Source organism: Littorina saxatilis, linkage group LG12 (genome assembly GCF_037325665.1).
Source record: "Littorina saxatilis isolate snail1 linkage group LG12, US_GU_Lsax_2.0, whole genome shotgun sequence".
Classification (NCBI taxonomy): Eukaryota; Metazoa; Mollusca; class Gastropoda; order Littorinimorpha; family Littorinidae; genus Littorina; species Littorina saxatilis.
Window position 1 is genome coordinate 16,839,337 of NC_090256.1, and position 23,205 is coordinate 16,862,541.

The 23,205-nt window shown below is 43.7% G+C and overlaps 1 protein-coding gene across 3 annotated transcripts; it reads left to right on the plus strand.

Annotated features, from left to right (window-relative positions):
* Positions 1-42: 42 nt before the first annotated feature.
* On the plus strand, positions 43-22,222 carry LOC138981379 (transmembrane protein 230-like). 3 transcript variants are annotated; one of them, XM_070354274.1, is made up of 4 exons: positions 43-196; positions 9,010-9,268; positions 18,928-19,050; positions 21,445-22,222. In XM_070354274.1, exons 2-4 carry the CDS (start codon positions 9,173-9,175, stop codon positions 21,580-21,582), a joined length of 357 nt encoding a protein of 118 aa, XP_070210375.1. In that variant the 5' UTR covers positions 43-196; positions 9,010-9,172; the 3' UTR covers positions 21,583-22,222. The 3 variants fall into 3 exon arrangements, with proteins under 3 accessions (XP_070210375.1, XP_070210377.1, XP_070210376.1); XM_070354276.1 differs by lacking the exon at positions 43-196 and adding an exon at positions 6,273-6,535; XM_070354275.1 differs by lacking the exon at positions 43-196 and adding an exon at positions 7,883-8,263.
* The last annotated feature ends 983 nt before the right edge of the window (positions 22,223-23,205 follow it).

The following is a 23,205-nucleotide window of genomic DNA, read 5'->3' on the forward strand; positions in this document are numbered from 1 at the left end:
CCGCTTACTCCGGATGTAGGCCAGCCATCTCCTTTTCAGTGAAGGACTGTTGGGACAAGAAGGCGGTGTCTCTTTCGGTGTGCAAACGTTGTGATACAATTCCAAGGGAGGTCACTCGCTCGAAAAATACCCCGCTACTTCCGTTGTTTGACAGGACGTGTTTTGTGTCCACAAAAAGACACGAGTACCTGTGACGGTAAGCATTCTTTACCTTTGGCTTAGTCTCACTGTCACTTTTTGGAAATACGTGTACGGAAGTCTTAGGAGTATGTTTATCTTCCTGTACCGTTAAGCCTTTAGGTTTTGAACTCCGACACAAAAACACACTCAAAATTTGAGAAACATAATTATTAATTTTGTGTCTCACGTCACTGTCTCTGGCTAATGGGACAAAATTATTATTTTGTGATCGTTAAATTAGATCTAGTCCTTTTTTTTTTAAATTCACTTCGACTTTTATTCGATTTAGATAAGTACGTTTGTTTAACGTTTAACACCAGGCTTTTGACCCTCTCTCTCTCTCTCTCTCTCTCTCTCTGTCTCTCTCTCTGTCTCTCTCTCTGTCTCTCTGTCTCTCTCTCTGTCTCTCTCTCTCTCTCTGTCTAGCTGTCTCTCTCTCTAGCTGTCTCTCTCTCTAGCTGTCTCTCTCTCTAGCTGTCTCTCTAGCTGTCTCTCTCTCTCTCAATCTTAGTCACACACACACACACACACACACACACGCACATGCACACACACACACACACACACACACACACACACACACACACACACACACACACACACACACACACACAGAATGTAACTGATTTAATTTGATCTCTCTCTCTCTTTTTCAGCTATCTCTCTCTTTCTCTCTGAGTCTGAGTCTCTTTCTCACTCTCTCTCTCTCTCTGTCTCTCTCTCTACACACACACACACACACACATGTAGTATCTGTACGTTATGGTAATAAGACACGATGATGAAACATCCGGGTTGCTTGAATGCGGAGAATAAAGAGCATGGAAGCCTCTGCATTGACTTGGCTGTGCAAGGTGGAATACCTGCGTGTGCAAGTCTGTGGGAGCGTGAACACTACATTTGGCGACGAGGAGAAAAGTTCAAGATTACCAGAGAAAAAGTCAGACGCACGTCACGTGAAGGTATGAATTGTTAGACCAATTTTCTTCGAACGCGTGACGTCAACGGCCATAAATCGACCGGCATGGCGATGAACATTCCAAGTGTTGGAACTTTTGATCCAAAAGGGGAACCAAGCCAAGTTGCTGCGAGATGGCAGAAATGGCAACGGGGATTCGAGATTTACTTGACTGCTCTTGGGGACACGACGGATGTGCAAAAAACGAGCATTGCTATTACATTGTGTTGGGGCTGAAGTGCAGGACATTTTCCACACGTTTTCCCAAGCACAAGCAGGGACCACGTGTGCGCACACCTTGAAGGCATTTTCAGACTATTTCACACCCAAACAAAATCCAGTGTTCGAACGACATTTGTTCCGTCAAATGAACAAAGAAGAAGGAGAATCTACTCTTCAGTTCGTTACGCGTCTACGGCAGCAAGCAGAACATTGTGGAACGGTGATCTTGTGGAACAGCAGATCAGAGATCATGCGATTGAGAAAACAACGGACAGGCGCCTGAAAGCTAAGCTTCTCGAGAAGGGCGACTTAACCCTCACTCAGCTATTGGCCATTGCTCGGGTACACGAAGCTGCTGTGTCTCAGGTACAGGCGATGGACATCCATTCTAAACAAAGTGGAGATGGACTTGTTGGTGCTGTTGGTGGAAAACAACACCAAGGACGACAAGATGGTGCAATGAAACACAGAAATTCAAAAGAACGAAGAGAAAAACAAAGACTGTGTTTTCGGTGTGGAATGGATTCGCACTTTGCCAGCGATGAACAGTGCCCTGCCCGAGGGAAGAAATGTCGCTCTTGCTCCCTTGTTGGACATTTCTCGCGCTGTTGTAAAACAAAGAGAAAAGACAAACCAAAGAACTCATCTGTTCGCAGAGTTGCAGGACATGCTGAAGACTCTGATTCAACTTCAAGTGATTCGGACGAGTCTACGTTTGCTGTTCACAATGCAGTAAAACAAAATATGACGTCCATCACATGCGGTGGCGTTGACCTGAAAGTGATGATTGATTCTGGGGCAAGCTGCAACATCATTGGCAAATCAACATGGAAGAAGTTGAAAGAAAAGCAGATCAGGTACACAGCCAAAGGAAAAACAGACAAAAAGCTGTTTGTTTACGGATCCGCTGTTCCACTGAAACTTAAAGGAAAATTCCAGACTGAAGTTAGCTTTGGACCAAAGAACATTACGACTGAGTTCATTGTGTTGGATGGCGAGGGTGAATCCCTCATAGGGCTGAAAACAGCTCAAGACCTAGGTGTTCTGCAGATAAACGTTCACACGGTGAAAGAGGGTCATGACACCTTATTTGAAGGCCTGGGAAAACTAAAGAATTTCCAAGCTCATCTGTACCTGAAAGAAGACGTGAAACCAGTTGCTCAACCGCCGCGAAGAATTCCATTCGGACTGAGAGAAAAGCTTGAAGAGAAGATTGCTGAACTGGAAGCGGCAGACATAATAGAAAAAGTGGATGGTCCAACGCCATGGGTGAGCCCTGTGGTGGTTGTTCCAAAGCCAAATGGTGACATCCGTGTGTGTGTCGACATGAGAAGAGCAAATGAGGCGGTGGAAAGGCAACGTTATCCCATTCCCACAGTTGAGGAAACACTATTGGAAATGAATGGAAGCACTGTGTTTTCAAAGTTGGACCTCAAATGGGGATTTCACCAGCTGGAGTTGGATGAGGAATCCAGAAGCATTACAACATTTGCTACGCATAACGGCCTATATCGGTATCGCAGACTCATGTTTGGAATCAGCTCAGCTCCAGAGCTGTACCAACACACCATTCAACAAGTGCTCCAGGACTGTGAAGGGGCCAAGAACATGTCCGACGACATAATCATCCATGGTCGAGACATTGAAGAGCATGACGTGCGACTGGAGAAGGTTTTGAAGAAACTTGAAGACAGTGGGCTCACATTGAACAGAGAAAAATGCGTCTTCAGAATGAAACAGCTGGAGTTCCTTGGGTTCATCCTGAATGAGAAGGGCGTCAGTCCGTCGCTATCCAAAGTGCAGGATGTGAGAGACGCAAGAAGACCAGAAACAGCGGCAGAGGTGAGGAGTTTTCTCGGGCTTGTAAATTTCAACGCAAAGTTCATCAAGTGCTTGGCGTCAAAAGCAGAACCTTTACGGAAACTCACAAGAAAGAATGCTCCGTTCAAGTGGGAAAAAGCACAAGAAGAAGCATTCAACACACTGAAAAATGACCTCGCTGAAGCGGCAACTCTGGCATACTTTGACTCCAAAGCTGAGACTCGCATCGTTGCAGATGCAGGCCCTTGTGCACTGGGTGCTGTTCTGACACAAAAACAGAAAGGAGAAGACCGCGTGATTTGCTACGCGAGCCGGAGTCTGTCTGAAACAGAGAGAAGATACTCTCAAACAGAGAAAGAAGCTCTCGCACTGGTATGGGCATGTGAACGATTTCACCAATACGTGTTCGGCGTGGACTTCATATTAGAAACTGATCATCGCCCACTTGAGTTTATTTACTCCAAACGATCAAAACCATCAGCAAGGATTGAGAGATGGGTTTTGCGACTGCAGACGTACAACTTCAAAGTACAGTACAAACCCGGCTCACAAAATATCGCTGATTCCTTGTCACGACTTGTACCGAAGAACAGTCATGAATGTGGGAATGGTGAGAACGTCGCAGAAGAGTACATCCGGTTCATCGCAAAAGAGGCCGTACCGGCTGCGTTATCTCCTCAGGAGGTGGAGAAGGCATCTGCAGACGACATTGAGCTTGAGGCAGTTCGGAGCTGCATAGAGAGTGACAACTGGGAAACATGTCCGCTGGCGTACAGAGCGATCAAAAGCGAGTTAACATGTTTGGGTAAACTTGTTATCCGAGGAACAAGGCTCGTTATCCCTCTGAGCCTGCGTCAGCGTGTGGTGGATCTGGCGCACGAAGGACACCAAGGTATTGTCAAAACAAAGCAGAGGCTGCGCTCAAAAGTCTGGTGGCCTGGAGTTGACAGTGATACAGAAAGGAAGTGCCGAACCTGCCATGACTGTCAGATTGTGAGCCAACCATGTGTCCCAGAACCAATGACAAGGACAAAATTCCCAGATGGCCCATGGGAAGACCTGTCCTTAGACATACTTGGGCCTCTTCCCACTGGACACAACTTGGTGGTCATTGTCGACTACTTCACTCGATATTTTGAAGTCATGATTGTGAAGACTGTTACATCTGAGCAAATCATCAAAGGGCTTGAACAGATCTTTGCTAGGCATGGACTTCCACACTCGCTGAGATCAGACAACGGACCACAATTTGTCTCTGATGAGTTTGAAAACTACCTTAGTGAACAGGGTATTGAACACAGGAAAACTACTCCATTGTGGCCACAAGCCAACGGGGAAGTTGAGAGACAGAACCGAACGCTCTTGAAAAACATGCAAATTGCCCACTCGAAAGGACAAGACTGGAGAGAAGAACTCCCCAAGTTTCTACTGGCGTATAGAAGCACGCCACACAGCACCACAGGTGTTTCCCCCGCAGAACTGCTGTTCAACAGACAAATAAGAACAAAACTTCCGCAGCTGAAAGCAATGTCTAGACCAGAGGCAGAAGGCACACGAGACCGGGACGCAACAAGGAAGATGAAAGAGAAACTGTATGGAGATGCCAAGCGTCATGCGACAGAATGTGACACAGATGTTGGCGATGAAGTTCTCTTGAAGCAGAAACATCAAAACAAGTTCTCGACGACTTTCGAGTCCTCCCCCTACCGCGTGGTAGAAAGGAATGGAAACCAGGTGGTAGTCCAATCACCTGATGGCCGGAGAGTGAGGAGGAACATCAGCTTTACACGCCCATATCTCCGTCCTGAACCAAGCGTCGAGGAGCCAGCGACACCTACAGTGGAGGATGCTGAAAACCCATCCGTGGAAGTGAGGCGCTCGGGGAGACAGCAACGTCCACCGGACTATCTGAAGGATTACGTTGTCGACTAAAGTGTCTTGCAACAGCGTAAATTGGTAACATGTGTAAACTTCATTAGTGCTGTTTCAAGGATCATCACAGCAGTAAATTCGTGAATCATCATCGGCGTTGAGATTCATGGATCTTCATATGTGTTAGGCTGTCACCCTATGTTATTGGGTGGAAGTGAAAGCCAGTGTTAATGTTATGTTTAATTGCCCTGTCAAAGTTTGAGGCAAATTAAATTGATGTGTGTGCTGTTTTCAAGGATCATCATATTAGAAATAGTGTATTTCATGGATCATCACCTTCGTCAGCACTCATTGTGTAATTTAAGGATCTTCAAATCGTGCCAGATTGCGCTGGTGTGAATGAGTGAATGTGATTCTTAGAAATAGAACATGATGCTGTGGAGTGTGAGAATGTATGTGTGTCAATTTCCTGTGGATTTGTTGTTTTAATGTTGTTACAAGTATTTAGAAGGATTGGAAAAAGGACACGTTTCTACAAGTTTTAGTTATTACTTTTAGGTTACGTTTTACAAAAGTTTAGGATTTTGTTTAAAGAGTTTCTTATGTTGTTCTGGAATTTGTTTCGAGTTAGCAGTTGTTTGTTTGGAAAAAAAAGGAGGGATTGGTGTTCTGGAATTTGTTTTGAGTTAGCAGATTGGTGTTCTGAAATTTGTTTCGAGTTAGCAGTTGTTTGTTTGGAAAAAAAAGGAGGGATTGTAGTATCTGTACGTTATGGTAATAAGACACGATGATGAAACATCCGGGTTGCTTGAATGCGGAGAATAAAGAGCATGGAAGCCTCTGCATTGACTTGGCTGTGCAAGGTGGAATACCTGCGTGTGCAAGTCTGTGGGAGCGCGAACACTACAACACACACACACACACACACACACACACACACACACACACACACACACACACACACACACAAACAAAAAACACCCACTTACAAATTACATTACACTTTTGCCAAGTTTTCTTGCTTCTTTTTTTCCCTTCTTTCTTACTTTCTTTCTATTTTGCTTTAAAAAAAATTATTACATATATGTTTTTATTTATATAAAAAAATATTTATTATTTATAATAAAAAATTATTACATATATATGTTTTTATTTTTATTAAACAATTAATCTACTTGCTAACGTATAATTAACATGTCAACGCACATAAGCGGGCATGTAAATCTGCATGTGCCCGTTAATACAACAATATGTATGTGTGTGTGCGCGCGCGCGCGATTGCGTGTGTGTGCGTGTGTGTGGATGTACCTGTGTCAGTGTGTGTGTGTCTGTGGGTACATGATGATTATGCAGGGGTGTGTGCTAGCACGTGCGAACGCACTCAGTGATCATGCAACGAGCGTTCATGTGCATACTACCTTTCACCTTTACTTGCCCGTTTTGAAGTCCTCAATGTCTCCCACCCACCTTGTTATCATCCAGGTACGTGTTCAGCACTGCATCATCTTTAACAATCTACTTGTTTAGAACTAGGCTTTGTTACTGTCTTATTCATTTTTGGAATTCCGGCACGCAAAACATATTACGTCATGTATAATTACGTCATAGACAGACATTGCGTCAAAGGATATTTGTAAACATCGTGCGAGCTAATAATAGAACACCCTGACGAAGGCCACGAGGCCGAAATATTGGTGAAAACGTGAAGGCTTGTTTTGGTTATTTTTTCCATATTTGTTTGTATATATATGCTGGAGTGGATGAAGGATGAACAGGGATGGCCAAATCTCAAAATTTTAACTCGCGAGTAACTTCAAGAAAGTCACTAGCCCGGCAGAAATTTTGCTCGCCCGGTAAATACATGTTATACAACACTTGATCTTGATTTTTACTTGCCCCTGATCGGGCGGACGATTTGGCCATCCCTGATGAATAAGGGATCAAAAACGGTCGTACACGTAAAATTCCACTCGTGCAAAAAAACCACACAAGTGTACGTGGGAGTTTCAGCCCACGAACGCAGAAGAAGAAGAATAAGGGATGGTACGATACCATACGATAGTCGACTGATCAATACGATCCTATACAATACACTATCATAAATGATACGATATGATATGAACAAAGCGGTGTTTGATATATGCAGATTCAAGTCAGCTTTATTCTATCTGGTTCAATATAAAGCTTTCACAGAGTACTTCCATCGCCGCCAATAAATGTACAGTTATTGAATGTGCAGTGGAGCAATGTTGTCACAGCTGTGAACACAACCGGCAGCTGCTGAATGATTGATCAGCGGGTACCGTAGTCCCTCAAATAAAAAGTCTTTGGGGTTGCACACATATATGTATATCTGCTGTGTTTTTTTCTAAAAATTCGTAGTCAAAGAAGTGTGCAAGTCACTAATTTTGTGACTATTGTGTTTTTTAGTTTTTTAATGTCACTAATTAGCGCCCAAAAAATAGAATGTTTGTTTACAATGACAAGGCAAAAGAAATTTGTTCAAATCAGGGTCAGTGTAGTAACATTTCTTGTAAGTCCATGAATCTAGTTTTGTTATTTTTATATTAAAAACAAAATGATATTTTTATAAAAGTTTTGAAGGGTAAAAATAAAAAGTTCTTTGGTCAGAAGGAAAAAAATAGTGTCAGTCCGGGAATCTGAAACATTGAAATGATTTGTTTTGGCCTTACGTATGTACCTGTAGGTATGCAGCAACCACCAATAAGCTATCAATTGCTCACTGGTTTATGATCTTAAATTAATATATATCTGTTGAATATATATTATACATGCTGTCTGTGAATTATTTTGTTACAAAACTCGTCACTGTTTGTAGCAGTACGGTAAACTGAGAGTTGGCTGCATCTGCATGGGTGTCAGTTTGGGAGAAGTTACCTGACGCGACTGAATTATTGAATCATTTTTCACCACTTGGGTCTTTCACAACATGTGTGTTTGTCATCTAGCTGTGCTGTGCAGCTGTCTTGCATGGCCGACCATGTGAACAGCAATGTTTGTTGTGGTGTTATGTGGCAATAATTGCTTGAAGCCTAATTTAACTTAAAGTGGTTTGATTGTTTATGTGCAGGCAATAATTGCTTGAAGCCAAATTTAACTTGAAGTGGTTTGATTGTTTATGTGAAGGCCGTAGCACGTCGCTTGGGATCCCCAAGGAACCCACACTCTGGACCAGCACTCAAAATAAAGGTTCCTTTTTTAAGAACCGATAAATCGCTCATAAAGATATTTTTTAAACTTAAATACAAAAAAATGTGATTTTTTTTTTTTTTTACAGAAAGGCTAATAGACTTTGCTAGACAATTTTAGACTTGGAAAGACTTTCATCTCGGCGACAGCATGAATCGTGAGCGACTGACCAAAACTTGCAGAGATGCCATTGGCTGGAGGTCATATCGTTGAAACGAAGCAGAATCATGTTTTAATTGTCATAAGTGATAGCTGAAACAATATTTGTTATGTTCCCATGTTAATGATTTATGTACAGCAGTTTGTTGATAAATGCGGCAATTCAGTTTTCACTTATACTAATATAGAATTCAGGCTGTTCATAACAGTGTTCCAAGGTTTCAGAACCCACATATTGATTTCATTTGTTGTTGTTGTTGTTGTTGTTGTTGTTGTTGTTGTTGTTGTTGTTGTTGTTGTTGTTGTTGTTGTTGTTGTTGTTGTTGTTGTTGTTGTTTTGTTGTTGTTTTGTTGTTGTTGTTGGACAACTTTTTCAACTGGACAGGTAAGTTAGTTAATTGGTATATTTCATGTTATATGTAACTGCATGTGTGCATCAAGGTATGAATATTATAGTTAGTGTGTGTGTTTGTGTGTGTGAGGGGGGGGGGGTTGATGCATGAATGCAGGGATACTGCTAGTGTTGGTGTTTCTAAGTCTTACTGGACATCAACTTTAGTTTTCCTTTCTCCATTCTGCTTCTTCAGGTTTCGCCAGCCCCAACCGTGTTGTTGACCGTGACAGGGAAAGTGGAGCTCGCTTCACGTCACATGCCAGGATGCTGACCTAACCTACCTCTACACCCTTACACTGGAGGCTACCAAGGACCCAGCACTAGCGAGCAGTATCATAGAAAGCGACAAGAAATCCATGATGCCGAAACGCTCGGTGGTTGGCAGCTCGGAACCCGGCACAAAGTATCACCGCCTGACGCGCGTTGCAAGTGATGGCTACATTGATTTGCAGGTAGAGTACTGACACCTCTGTGTGTGTGTGTGTGTGTCACAAAGTATCATCGCCTGACGCGCGTTGCTGGTGATGGCTACATTGATTTGCAGGTAGAGTACTAAACTGTCACCTGTGTGTGTGTGTGTGTGTGTGTGTGTGTGTGTGTGTGTGTGTGTGTGTGTGTGTGTGTGTGTGTCTATATGCAAGTGTGTGTGTGTCTGTGTGTCCTCAATGGTTTTGTAACACCGAGCTGGGAAAACTTAACTGCCCAGGATCAGAATAACCAACAAGGGAGGTCATGAGGATAAACGGCTAGTTCCTTTTCTTGTTTTGCATATGACATATATTTCAAGCAATGTTTGCTAGCTAGCTGATCATTCTGTTAGTAAAGTAGGGGATAGTAGGAATAGCATTGCACACCAAATACATAAGCTAGCTATAAACAAAACAACATGTTCTGGGTAGATAATTGATTTGACTTTTTTCTCGTATGTAAACGTTGCAAGGTTTTCCCTATTATGAATTTTGAGCCTGGGTCATGTGATCCCCGTTTAATAAATCTTTAATCCGAAAGGTGATCCAGATAGTCAAGTGGCATAGAAAATGTGAATTAAATAACATGAGAATTAATGCTTTAAAGTTTAATTTGAGTGCGAAATTTGTCACAATAATTATTTGGCGAAGTATAGAAGGTTCCTAAAGTAAAGCTTTCCAAAAAGCTCAGTCATTAGTCACTCATATCACATACATTATCATACACGCATTTAATTTGTCCCGTCGCGATATAACCTTCGTGGTTGAAAACGACGTTAAACACCAAATAAAGAAAGAAAGAAAGAAAGAAAGATTTAATTTGTCAAAACCAATCACACAGTCTCTACCTTGGTGTCATCCCAGCTGTTAACGTGTCTTACTCCCATTTTGACTGGCAGATTTCACCAATTGATTGTTTTATCATCAGATACATCAATGTCACACACAAACTGAATAGCTGCCCCCCGTTAAAGTTTGACGAGGCACAGATGGTGGATTGTAGGATGTTTGTGTTGTGTTGTGTGCAACGTTCTGTCGGCTTGTTGCTGTTTGCGGACGCTAGGTGTTACTTGTGGAATGAAGGAGTTAAACAGATGGTGGATTTGTTCAACAGTTATGAATGACATTTACTATGGAGGTAGTGAGTGCTTTTGCAGTTGATCTGAGTGTGTGTGTTTGTGTGTGTGTGTGTGTTTGTGTGTGTGTGTGTGTGTGTGTGTGTGTGTGTGTGTGTGTGTGTGTGTTTGTGTGTGTGTGTGTGTGTGTACTGTTTTCATATGTCGATGCACGTCTGAACCCTAGCCGCTTGACTGTCAGATAGTTTTGACATGCAAGTCAAATCTGACCACCACAAATCCAAACCGCATAGACTGCTAATGTTCCAAACTCTGAAATCCGAAGTTGCAAACAACAAGGATTGAGGAATTTTTCTTCATCCTTGTCATCATCGCTCTACAGTGTTTGGGAGCTCGATCCTTAATTGTGTACAGCACTTTGGTAGCTGTAACTTTGTAAGAAATGCATGGCTCCTATTGTTTGGAAGATGGCTGCTATTGTTTGGAAGATGTCCTCAGCTGTGAATTAGCTTCTCAGTTCAGTGTGTTGTTCTCATTTGTCAGTGTGACATCAGATCCTTTTGATAGCTTTAAGATTAACAGTTGAATGATGCACAAGTTAACTAGACAGTTGAGTTGACTATCCGGGCTTGCTCTTAAACATGGAAGCTAAAGTTTACTCAGTAAGTGTTTGTGTGTGTGCCTAATATGTGTAGTGTGAGTGAAGTTTGCACTTCTTATTTATTGTTATTATATATTTGTAATGCGTGTGAGTTTTCATTGGAGCATTTTAATACAGGCCTTTCAAAAGTCAGATCATTTGTGGCTTAATTCTTGTTCCAGTTTGTGCACGCATGGTTTTCTTAAATGAAGGTAATTGGGCAGGAGTTACGAACAGAAGCTCTGAGAAAACAGGATCTTAAAATGTGTGGGTCTTGAATAAGGGGTCTTAAATAGGCTGTCTTAATTAATCTTAAATAGGCTGTCTAAGGGGGTACAAGTTAAGGAGTGCCTTGAACTGGTAAAACTAAGTTTTACCAGTTCAAGGCACTCCCAATTTTGGTCTTTCTCTCGCTCCGTGGATTTGTTTACGATGGCCGTGCGACAATTCTGCGCACTCATCAGGCAACAGGGTATTAGTCTACGAACTTATCTGGACTATTGGTTGATTCTCAACCACAAGGAGTCTCTTTGCCACCTCCACACCCAGTTAGTTCCGCAAACAGGCAAACGACCTGGGTTTCTCAGTCAATCAGAAGAAGTCCAAGCTTACTCCTTAGCAACCGTTCACTTATCTCGGGATGTGTTTCAACACCCTAGCTTGAACTGCGCGCTCCTCGCAGAGGAGCATTGATAAGCTACAGGATCTTCTGCTTTCCAAGTCTGACCTTTGTTCAGCTCCAGTCAGAGTTCTGGCTTCTTTACAAGGTCAAATGGAGTCGATGTCAGCGTTTGACTCGTACGTTTTTTTACCTCTTTGGAAGAAAACAGTTATGTATTTATACCTCTTCAGAGAGCATCTCGTACGTGATTTGGAGGGTCAAAGGGTATAATACCCTTAATTCTACGTGATGTGGAACCCTGGGAGTGCTACTTCCTCTATTAAGCTGCTCACTGGTTCGCGTGGAATAGGGGGGCCCCGGGTAGCTCAGGTGGTAGAGCACTGGACTTGTGATCGAGAGGTCGCTGGTTCGAATTCGGGCTGGGACGGACACATGCAGGTCAACTTTATGTGCAGATCGACCCAGAGACGGTATCCATCTCCCACCCCCGTGTCACCACAATGGCACGTTAAAGATCTTGGTCATTCTACCATAAGTGCAGATGGCTGATACCACCTAAACACGCATACATCAAAAGCCGTGAGGGCGTAAAAACTCGAATCGTATAAACCAATTCATGTCCAATATTTAAGACCTGACGGACAATAAGCCCCTTAAAATTTAGTTTTTTACGTGGAATAGGTGGTTCAGGGAAATCGGAGTATATCCCGTCTCACCTCGGTCCTTGAAATTCGCAAATCATCTTTTTAAGGGTGCCGCTCTAAGTTCTGTCAAAACCAGAACACCAATCCCGGCTTGGGACCTCTTGCTAGTTTTAGAGCTCTCAAGGTTTAAAGCCTTTGAGACTCTACATGAATCAGGTTGTTATGCTAACTTTCCTAAATTGCCTCAGCAAGGCGAGGTAGCGAGGTTCACTCTCTCTCTGGTTTGTCTAGAGATATCTCCTTCGAGAAGGACGGTTCTATTTTATAATGTTATTTGTTGACACAAAGGCAAAACATGTTGTTCATGTTTTCAGTGGTTTATTCAGGAAGCTGCAAGCATAGGAAGGCATAGCGCATGCGCGTGCATTATACGATACAGAGCTATGCGACATTTAGGTTTACTTATGTTATGGTTTCGTATACTCGATCGTAGTGTAGGCAATCATATTACATCTCCCTTTCCAAGATAAAAATTCCATACAGGGAGTTATGCTGGATTGTTTCAAACAAATGTCTTTCCTATTTCAATGTTCATACATCAAGAGCACACAATATTGTTGAACATTTCTGAGTCTGTTTTCAGCTTTGGAGTGTTCATGTTACAAGTTTGTATTATTAACATTACATAGTTGCTTCAGGTAAACATGCTAGAAACACGATTTGACTAAAATTGTCTTTGGCACATATGATGACATCTTCTGGAACTGTCTTTGGATTGTTCAGCTGGCTGTGGTCAGATAACAAAAAGATATGGAATATCCAGCTGCTATGCACTATAATGTGTAACCTGCTACACGGTTACTTACATACAGGTGTGACAGCCTACATACACATGCTGTTCACCTATAACAGGCCATGAATTTCACAACTAAAGGCATACTAATGCTTCTACCAACTTTAAAACACAACTGCTCATACTTTGGCAGATACTAGACAAATAGAACAGCCTAGCTACACATGCTTTCTACCACTACGAGTGAACACAGCAGATGGCTCTGGTGCTGCTGCTGGTGAGTGTGCAGCTGGGTTGTTGACAGTTGGAGATGCTGTGTTATTTACTGGGGCTCTGACTGGGGTGTCGGCTGGAGTGTTGACTGAAGCGTTGACTGGAGTCGGAGTTTTATCAGCAACCGGCGAGTCTGTGTTTTCAGTTAATTGTTGCTGTGGCGAGTTTCTGATGTTGACTCTGTTTCTTCTCATTATTCTTCCGGTTGGTGTTTCTATCAGGTATGACCTTGGTTCCTGACATTTCTCTTTGACCACCGCTTCTTTCCATTTGCTTGAAGGTTGGTCTTGGAATCTGACGTGCTGGCCTGGGGTCAGTTGTGGCAAGTCCTTAGCCTTGGTGTCGTGGTATGACTTCTGGTTGTCTTGGCGGTGCTGTAGTCTTTCGCGAATGAGGTCGTCGGTTGGATTTCCGGTGTGTCGAGTAGGAAGATTTCCACGAGGTTTTCTTCCGGTGATCAGCTCTGAGGGACTAGGAATTTTGGGGGAAACTGGAGTTGTGCGAAGGCACAATAGGGTAAGGTCAGGGTCACTGCCGTCCTGTTTTGCCTTGATGAGAGCTTGCTTTACTGTCTGCACCTGTCTCTCAATGAAGCCATTTGACTTGGGGTAGATGGGGGAAGAAGTGACATGGTCAAAACACCACTCCTTGGCGAACTCTTGAAATGCTTTTGCCGAAAACTGGGGCCCGTTGTCCGATTTGAGCGTTTTGGGAATTCCGTGCTCGGCAAATATCTGCTTCATCACTGCGATGGTGGTCTTGCAGGTGTAGTCGTTTGGGAGTTTCCTGCAGACGAAGAACTTGCTGTAATAATCAGCGACGAGGATGTGTTGGGTGTTGTCCACTGCAAAGAAGTCTACACCCAAGACTTCCCAGGGCTGTGTCGGAATCTCATGAGGATTGAGTGTTTCCGGCACTTGGTTCTTTTGGTGCTCCTGGCAGATGGGGCATTGAGATGTCAGTTTTTCGATGTCCTTCGAGATACCTTGCCAGTACACCGAGGCTCGTGCCCTTAGTCTGGTCTTCTCTATCCCTTGGTGGGCTGCGTGCAGTTGTCTCAGCATCTCTTGCTGGAGGTTTAGCGGAATGACCACACGATCACCTTTGAGTACGATTCCGTCCTCCACAGAAAGTTCGTCTCGGAATGACCAAAAACTGCGAATCGGTTCGGGGACTTCTTGTATGGTGTCTGGCCATCCGTTGATGATTGTTGGGATAAGCTTGCTCAGAGTCGGGTCATGTTTGGTTTCCTCTTGGAGTGACTTGGTTCTCTCCGTGCTGAATCTGACCTGGCCAACAGTGAGGTCAAGATCAATGGTCTTGACGTTGCCAGGGCTCGGCAGTCTGGACAGTGTGTCTGCTACTGTCATGTCCTTGCCGGGTTTATATTCGATTGTAAAATCATACTGTTGTAGTCTGAGGAGCATTCGCTGCAGTCTTGGGGGTGCTCTGACGAGAGGTTTGTTGAGGATCATAACCAGTGGTTTGTGATCCGTTTTGACGAGGAATTTCTGACCGTATAGGTAGGTGTGAAATCGTTCAACCCCGTAGACGATGGCCAAAAGTTCTCGCTCAATACAGGCGTATCGCGTTTCAGCGTCCGTCAGCGTCTTTGATGCATATGCTATCGGCTTTCCCTGCTGGAGCAGTGTTACGCCAAGACCCTTGATGCTGGCGTCTGTCTCCAGTGTTGGTGTAGCACTTGTGTCAAAGTAGACCAGCGTGGCATCCTCTGAGACTGCATCCTTTAGGGACTGGAAGCACTTTTGATGGTGTTCACCCCAGATGAATACTGAGTCTTTCTTGATGAGTTCTCTGAGTGCAGCTGCTTTCTCGGCCAGGTTGTTGATGAATGGCGACATGTATGTCACAAATCCAAGGAACTCTTGCAGTTCCTTTTTGGACGTCGGCGCTGGCATGGCTTTCAGGTCGTTGACCTTGTCATGATCAGGATGCACGCCTTCCGGAGTGTATGTTGCGCCGAAAAATGTGATGGACTGTGTCTTGATGGTACACTTCTCCGAGTTGAAAACCAATCCATTCTCTGCTGCGGCTTTCATTAGGTTGCACAGGCTTTCGTCGTGCTCTTCTTCTGTCTTGCCGTAGACTACAACATCGTCTGAGATGCCGGTGGCTCCTTTCACGTTTTCAAGGATCTGATCCATTTTAAGCTGGAAAATATCTTGGCTGACCTTGAGACCAAATGGAAGTCTGGAGAAGCAATATCTGCCATAGGGAGTCTGGAATGTCGTCAAGAGCTGGCTTTCTTCGTCGAGCTGAACTGACCAGTAGCCACTCTTGGCGTCTAGCTTGGAAAAGTAGCGACTTCCACAGAACTGATGCGTCAGCTCTTCAATGGTCGGAATCTTGTGGTGTGGGCGTTTCAGTGCGAGGTTGAGATGACGGGGGTCAAGGCAGATTCTAAGCTTTCCCGACCGCTTCTTGGAGTAGGCGAGACTGGACACCCAGTCCGTCGGCTCTGTCACCTTTCTGATCACACCACTTTCTACCATGCTGTCGAGCTCTTCTTTGATCGCGTCTCTGAGAGCGATTGGAGTTTTTCTTGGTGCGTCAATGTGTGGCGGGACGTCTGGATCCACCACAAGTTTGACAGGACCAGGCATCTTGCCAATTTTGTCAAACTGCTCCGGATTGTCTTTCAGCAGGTCTTGGACACAGGTGATCTTGTTCTTAGCTGCTGGGGGTGACGCTGAAATGCTGCAGTGCAGTGTCACGATTTTCAACTTTTCGCACGACGGCAACCCAATGATGGCTGGTCCCTCTACATCTACAATGTAGAACCCCGTTTCCTGCCACTCGCCTCTGTAGCGACAGGGAAACGTAATCTTGCCAAGGCAGGAAATGTCTGTGCCGTTATAGGCAGTCAGCTTCGTGCCGCCTTTCTCTTTCAAGATCTTGTTGATAGGTGTCCCCTCCTTTGTCAGTAGATCAGGGAACATGTCTCTAAACATGCGCAGGGGCAGTGTGTTCCCCTGTGCACCTGTGTCGACCTTGACGATGACGTTGTGTTGTCCGGCTCTACGTGGAAGTTGTGTTTTGAGTCTGACGAATGCTTCGTCACGTTGTTGGGGCGTTGAAGAGACTGAAGAGATGACGACCGGACTAAAAGTTAGTTCGTCGAAGTTCTCTTCGTCGATTTCCGCCTGCATCGCCTTGATTTTCGCTTCTGACCTCCGGTGATGTCCTCCACCGCGGCTGCTTGATCCGCCACGTCGTTGCCCGCGTCCATGTGAAGGGATGCGTGGAGACTGGTGTTGCTCGGAACGGCAAACTTTGGCAAAGTGATTATTTTTGCCGCAGGCATGGCAGGTAACACCATGGGCTGGGCATTCTCGTGGTTTGTGTCGTCCGCCACAGTTTCTGCAGGTAGGATGAGTTTGAGAGGGACGGTTGTTAGACTTAATGGTACTGATACTGGCAGAGCCGGCCATTGTTTGTAGCTGCTCTACATGTGATGCAGTAGCCTCGAACGTGCGACCCATCTTTACCACATCAGCCAACTTGACACCCTTCTCTTGTTCCAGGAGTTTCCTTTGGAATTCTTCAATGGGTGTGCTCGAGATGATCAATTCTATCAGTCTCTCCTCCAATTCTGCTGCAGCGTCAAAAACACACTTCTGTGCCTGGAGCTGTGCCCTTGTCACAAAATCATCGAGTGACTCTGATTTGGCCTGCCTCATGCTCATGAGTTTGAGCCTGCTCACACGAAAGTGTTCAGCTGGTTCGATCTGTTCACTCAATTTTTGGAAAACAATCTTGGAGCTCTTCTTTTCTTCATCTGTGAGGGTCATAGCATTGTACATGCGAAGGCCTTTTTCACCAATTTGGAGGAGTATGTGGGCAACCTCATTCTCTTTCGGCACCTTCTTTGTGATAAAATACAGTTCTAGTCTTTGCTTGAACATTTTGAAAGACTCTGCGACGTTTTCACTGTCCCATACCATCTCGGGAACTTGTTTTGAAGACATGATTGGAGACGACTTTTCCTAACCGTAATCTGTGTAACGGTCGCGAACACGTGCTCGAGCGAAGAGGCTATTACTAACAACACAACAGTGTATTCAGCCCAAAAAAGTCCGATTGTAGGCTTCTAACTAGATGCACACTCACGGGGACTGGATCTGCTGCTTGTTACCTTTTCCGCTGCCACCATATAATGTTATTTGTTGACACAAAGGCAAAACATGTTGTTCATGTTTTCAGTGGTTTATTCAGGAAGCTGCAAGCGTAGGAAGGCATAGCGCATGCGCGTGCATTATACGATACAGAGCTATGCGACATTTAGGTTTACTTATGTTATGGTTTCGTATACTCGATCGTAGTGTAGGCAATCATATTACATATTTCACTTCGTTTTTACACAAACTTCATTGCTAAGAACCAGAAACCCGATCAATCTTCTCAGGTCAGAGTTGTGAGAGTCTACCAAGCTCGCAGTAGCTTCTATTAGAGCTCCAGAACAAAAACTTCTCTTTATTTCATTTAATACTGCAAGAAGTACGGTTATCTTGAAGGTCACTCTCGTTTGATGATTCTCCCACACTGATAAGGCAAGCCTACCAGTGGTAGCAGAAGAAAGGGAGGGGGGGGGGGGGGGGGCACTCGGTCCTTCCTCTGAGATCAGTGAGGACTTATGAAGCCAGAACTTGGGCTTCCTCTCTGGTAGTCCTCAGATACGGAAGAATTTCTGAGGTCCTCAGCGAGTCTTATTGGACCTCATTAGGACGTCTTTCTTAACTACTACCTGCGGGACATAATACTAGTTCCTGCCATGACGGTAGCATTTGGCTGCCAGCTATGGTAGCTGCAGGCCTGATACTTGCTAGATTTTAAAGTGAGTATCCCGCCGCCTATCTGCTATATATGTGAGTTGATGTAAGAATATGTAATTTGATAGAAAATTTTAAAAGTAAATTTTCATTTGATTAATATTACTTACTCAACTCACATAGTAAATACCCTCCCAACCGTCCCCGCAAACGTTGTTATAATGTTTCAAAGGGGTTTGTTTTCAGTGAGGAATCATATTGTCACCGGTCGCTTCCCGCGCATGCGCAGGGGACCGGTAGGGGAGGTAACTACCACGCACCTTGCCTTTTAAGGCATTGAGTTTTGTTTTGTGGTTACCTCCCCCTGTTACCAGGGTCAGTACAGTACTTCAATGTCTGAGCAACAAACTGAAGTTAATTGCTATATATGTGAGTTCAGTAAGTATATTGATCAAATGAAAATTTACTTTTAAAATTTTCGAGTCTAAGCCCATGAACGAAGTCGAAGAAGAAGAAGAAACATCAAACGTGACAGAGTCATGTTATTAACGTTATTTACTGAGAGAAACTTGTTGTGATGAACAGTTTGAGAAGCCGCCCCCCAAGATTCCCTACAGAGCCATGTTATTAACGTTATTTACTGAGAGAAAGTTGTTGTGATGAACAGTTTGAGCCATGTTATTAACGTTATTTACTGAGAGAAAACTTGTGTTGAACAGTTTGAGAAGCCACCCCCCTAGATTCTGTACACAGCCATTACCCTGACACATACCATGACACAGACATGTTATTAATGTTATCAACAGTTTGAGAAGCCGCCCATCAAGATTCCCTACAGAGCCATCGGGCTGGCGGCAGTGCTCTTCATGGCCGGCACTCTGCTCATCGTCATCGGAGCTCTGCTGCTCACCGGTGTCATCAACGCTAAGGTATTGTTAGGTGTGGGGGGAGGGGAGGGGTGGGGGGGCGAACTCTTCCTGGCTGGCACTCTGCTCATCGTCATCGGAGCTCTGCTGCTTACCGGTGTCATCAACGCTAAGGTATTGTCAGGTGGGGGGGGGGGGGGGGGGTGTGTGTGTGTAAGTTATAGTGTAGTAGTGAGGAATGTAGGGGGGGGGAGGGGGGGCATGGGATTGGCAAGCTCAAATGATATCAAAAATGACACACATATCGTTGCATCATCAACATTGTCCCTTCCATAGCTGGTAATGGCATGATTTGAACAACAAATTCAGTTGCAGTGAATCTGTTGATAGTGCTCGTGACTACAATGCATTGGATTGTGCAGTTTGCTGCGCTGGAACAGAGCTAGCGATAAGGGAAACCAGGCGACAGATTTCACAGGACACACAACAACAAAAAATATATTCAGTTATGTTTTCCTCAAGTGGGCATGCTTTCAAAACTTCACAAAATTACTTCCATTCTTCAAGACAAAATATTGGGGGCCACAAGAAATGACATTTTTGAAAACCGTTCAAACAACCCATAATCTAAGTCAGAGTTCCTGTAACATTTCATCAGATCTTAAATGATCTAGCTAGCTCTTTAATGCTGTCGAGACATTCTGATGCAAACAGATACTTTCTACATGAATGTCATGAAGTGGTATATGGAATCAGAGAGTTATTTTTTTACTCGTGCGTGTTCTGCCCCATCTAACTCCTTTCACTCTAATTCAATACACTCCACACACAGAATTTGGAGGATACAGACTTATTAATTTATCCTCACAAATGCAATACAATATTCACATCAAATAAACAGAAGTACAACTTTCCAGTTACAACCGTTCAATTCACACAATCACTGCATACATGGAATCACATGTTATAATAAACTTTCGTAACCATACTATCTCAGTATTATAGGTTACTACACAAGAGAGGATGTTGACAGACACTCACGAGTTCGTAATTCTCACTGCATGCCGTCCTTTACACACTCTTGTGCCACTGAAATCCATGTAGATGCTGTTTTCCATGTCTCACGTTCCTCCCTGAGAAACACTTTTTCGCCCTTAGCGAAAAATACCGGTTCGTCTCAACGACCAGTGTTATGGGGACTCCACCGTCCATCCATCTTCGCCGATGTGGCCTCTGTTCCGACATCGTCACGAACTCTCCAGTGTGAGGTCCAACCCTCGGACACCGTCATGGAAACTCCTAAAGAATTAACCCAAGTCTTAATACAACATTCTCTTAAACCATCTCTTCTTTCTAAACCGTCGTGTATCATCTCTCTCGTTCATTCTACATTCACAACTAAACATTACACATTCAAGTACTTCTGACATCCTTCCATGTATGTCATTCCGTCCACAATCAATATCTAAGCTATACTTATCTAATGGATCACTTAAATGACACTACCATACATAGCATCACCATCTTAACATAACATAAATGCGTAACAACATTTATGTTCAAGAAATTACCCAACAAAAACGTAATACAATCTCAACGAGAATCCTCTTAAAACTTCACATTAGCATTTAGTGCACTTTGCATACACTACCGTTTACATTCCAACTATGTAGTCAAGCTTCAATAATATACAACATAATAAATCATTTACCTTAAGAGACCCGTCTCAAGAAGGAGTGCTTGTTCCCCGAACAAGACCGACACGCGCTAAACAACCTCCTCGGTTGAGAATCTTAGACGCTGTGAATATCTTAGTTCAAAACCAGCTATATCTTTCCAACTCGTAAACACTATTCTGTTTAACCCAGGGCTATTTCCTCGTGCAACACACGAAACCCGTGATATCGCTTCTAACCTGTCCTACGCATCACAATTCAATCTTTAGGGAGGTTAAAATCATGACGTGTTTCACAGCTCAACATATCTCGAAATATTCTACTCGCATCTTTGTGACAATGAAATACAAGTTATATAATCATGGGTTTAAAGTTTGTAAACCGGTCAGGGACGAACTCTTGACACAGGCTCAGGTATGAATGTGTAAGACCTGTATTTAAATCCTGAGTTTGTATGTGGTAGGGTTGATGTGGATTTGGCTATGTAGTACATGTAGTTGTATTTTGGTTTATTTGTGTGTGTGTGTGTGGTGTGTGTGTGTGTGTGTGTGTGTGTGTGTGTGTGTGTGTGTGTGTGTTTCAATATATATATCCTGGTGTGTGTACAGGGGTTTGTGTTTCTACTGTCTTGGCAAGTTTAGAGACACTCCCTGTTATATTGATTTGTATGGTTATTGAGTGATTGAGTTATTATGTGATTGTGTTTTTGTGTAATTATGTGATTGTGTTATATCATGATGGTGTTATTGTGTTATTATGTGATTGTGTGATTTCGTTACAGTACGCAGATCGAACATGGCCGGTCCTGATCATCGGAGCCCTGATGTTCATCCCCGGAGCGTACCACGTTCGCCTCGCGTACTATGCATTCAAAGGATACCAAGGCTTTTCCTACGAAGACATTCCTGAGTTTGATTGACAAGTGATTTATCTCTGTGTGTGACTGTGATTGGACAGAAATGTTGGCCTGTGTAGGTCCTTTGTCGCTGCCCTACACGCCACCAGGCGTGAAAGGCAGTAAGTAAGTAAGTAAGTAAGTTGGCCTGTGTGTGACTGTGATTGGACAGAAATATTGGCCTGTTTGTTTTGCTTCGGCAGCAAGTTTGGAGCATACGACCATCTTGCAATGACTCAAGTTGAACACTGTTTGACGACATGTGTCTACATAACGAGCGCTATACATACTGGCATTTTGTACATAACTAGTGCTCAACGTACTAATATGTATGTTTATTTATGAATTATGTTATTCATGGCGTAATGTAACTCCTGTTAAAGTTACAGTATTATGCAGTATCATGTGCACATCTCTGGGTGGGTAACAAATCTGGTCATTGGATGTATCGGTTGTGTATTGAATTTTCTTTGTCTACATTTGCACACACTAACACTTTCACTCTGTCTCTCTTGTACACACTCTTTCCCCGTCTCCCTCTCATTCACACGTTTTATCTGTCCAGTATAATGTACACGCTCTTTCCCCGTCTCCCTCTCATTCACACGTTTTATCTGTCCAGTATAATGTACACGCTCTTTCCCCGTCTCCCTCTCATTCACACGTTTTATCTGTCCAGTATAATGTACACAGTCTTTCCCCGTCTCCCTCTCATTCACACGTTTTATCTGTCCAGTATAATGTACACACTCTTTCCCCGTCTCCCTCTCATTCACACGTTTTATCTGTCCAGTATAATGTACACACTCTTTCCCCGTCTCCCTCTCATTCACACGTTTTATCTGTCCAGTATAATGTACACAGTCTTTCCCCGTCTCCCTCTCATTCACACGTTTTATCTGTCCAGTATAATGTACACGCTCTTTCCCCTTCTCCCTCTCATTCACACGTTTTATCTGACCAGTATAATGTACACGCTCTTTCCCCATCTCCCTCTCATTCACACGTTTTATCTGTCCAGTATAATGTACACACTCTTTCCCCATCTCCCTCTCATTCACACGTTTTATCTGTCCAGTATAATGTAGACACTCTTTCCCCATATCCCTCTCATTCACACGTTTTATCTGTCCAGTATAATGTAGACACTCTTTCCCCATCTCCCTCTCATTCACACGTTTTATCTGTCCAGTATAATGTAGACACTCTTTCCCCATCTCCCTCTCATTCACATGTTTTATCTGTCCAGTATAATGTAGACACTCTTTCCCCATCTCCCTCTCATTCACACGTTTTATCTGTCCAGTATAATGTAGACACTCTTTCCCCATCTCCCTCTCATTCACACGTTTTATCTGTCCAGTATAATGTACACACTCTTTCCCCATCTCCCTCTCATTCACACATTTTATCTGTCCAGTATAATGTAGACACTCTTTCCCCTTCTCCCTCTCATTCACACGTTTTATCTGTCCAGTATAATGTAGACACTCTTTCCCCATCTCCCTCTCATTCACACGTTTTATCTGTCCAGTATAATGTAGACACTGATCTTTCCCCATCTACCTCTCATTCACACGTTTTATCTGTCCAGTATAATGTAGACACTCTTTCCCCATCTCCCTCTCATTCACACGTTTTATCTGT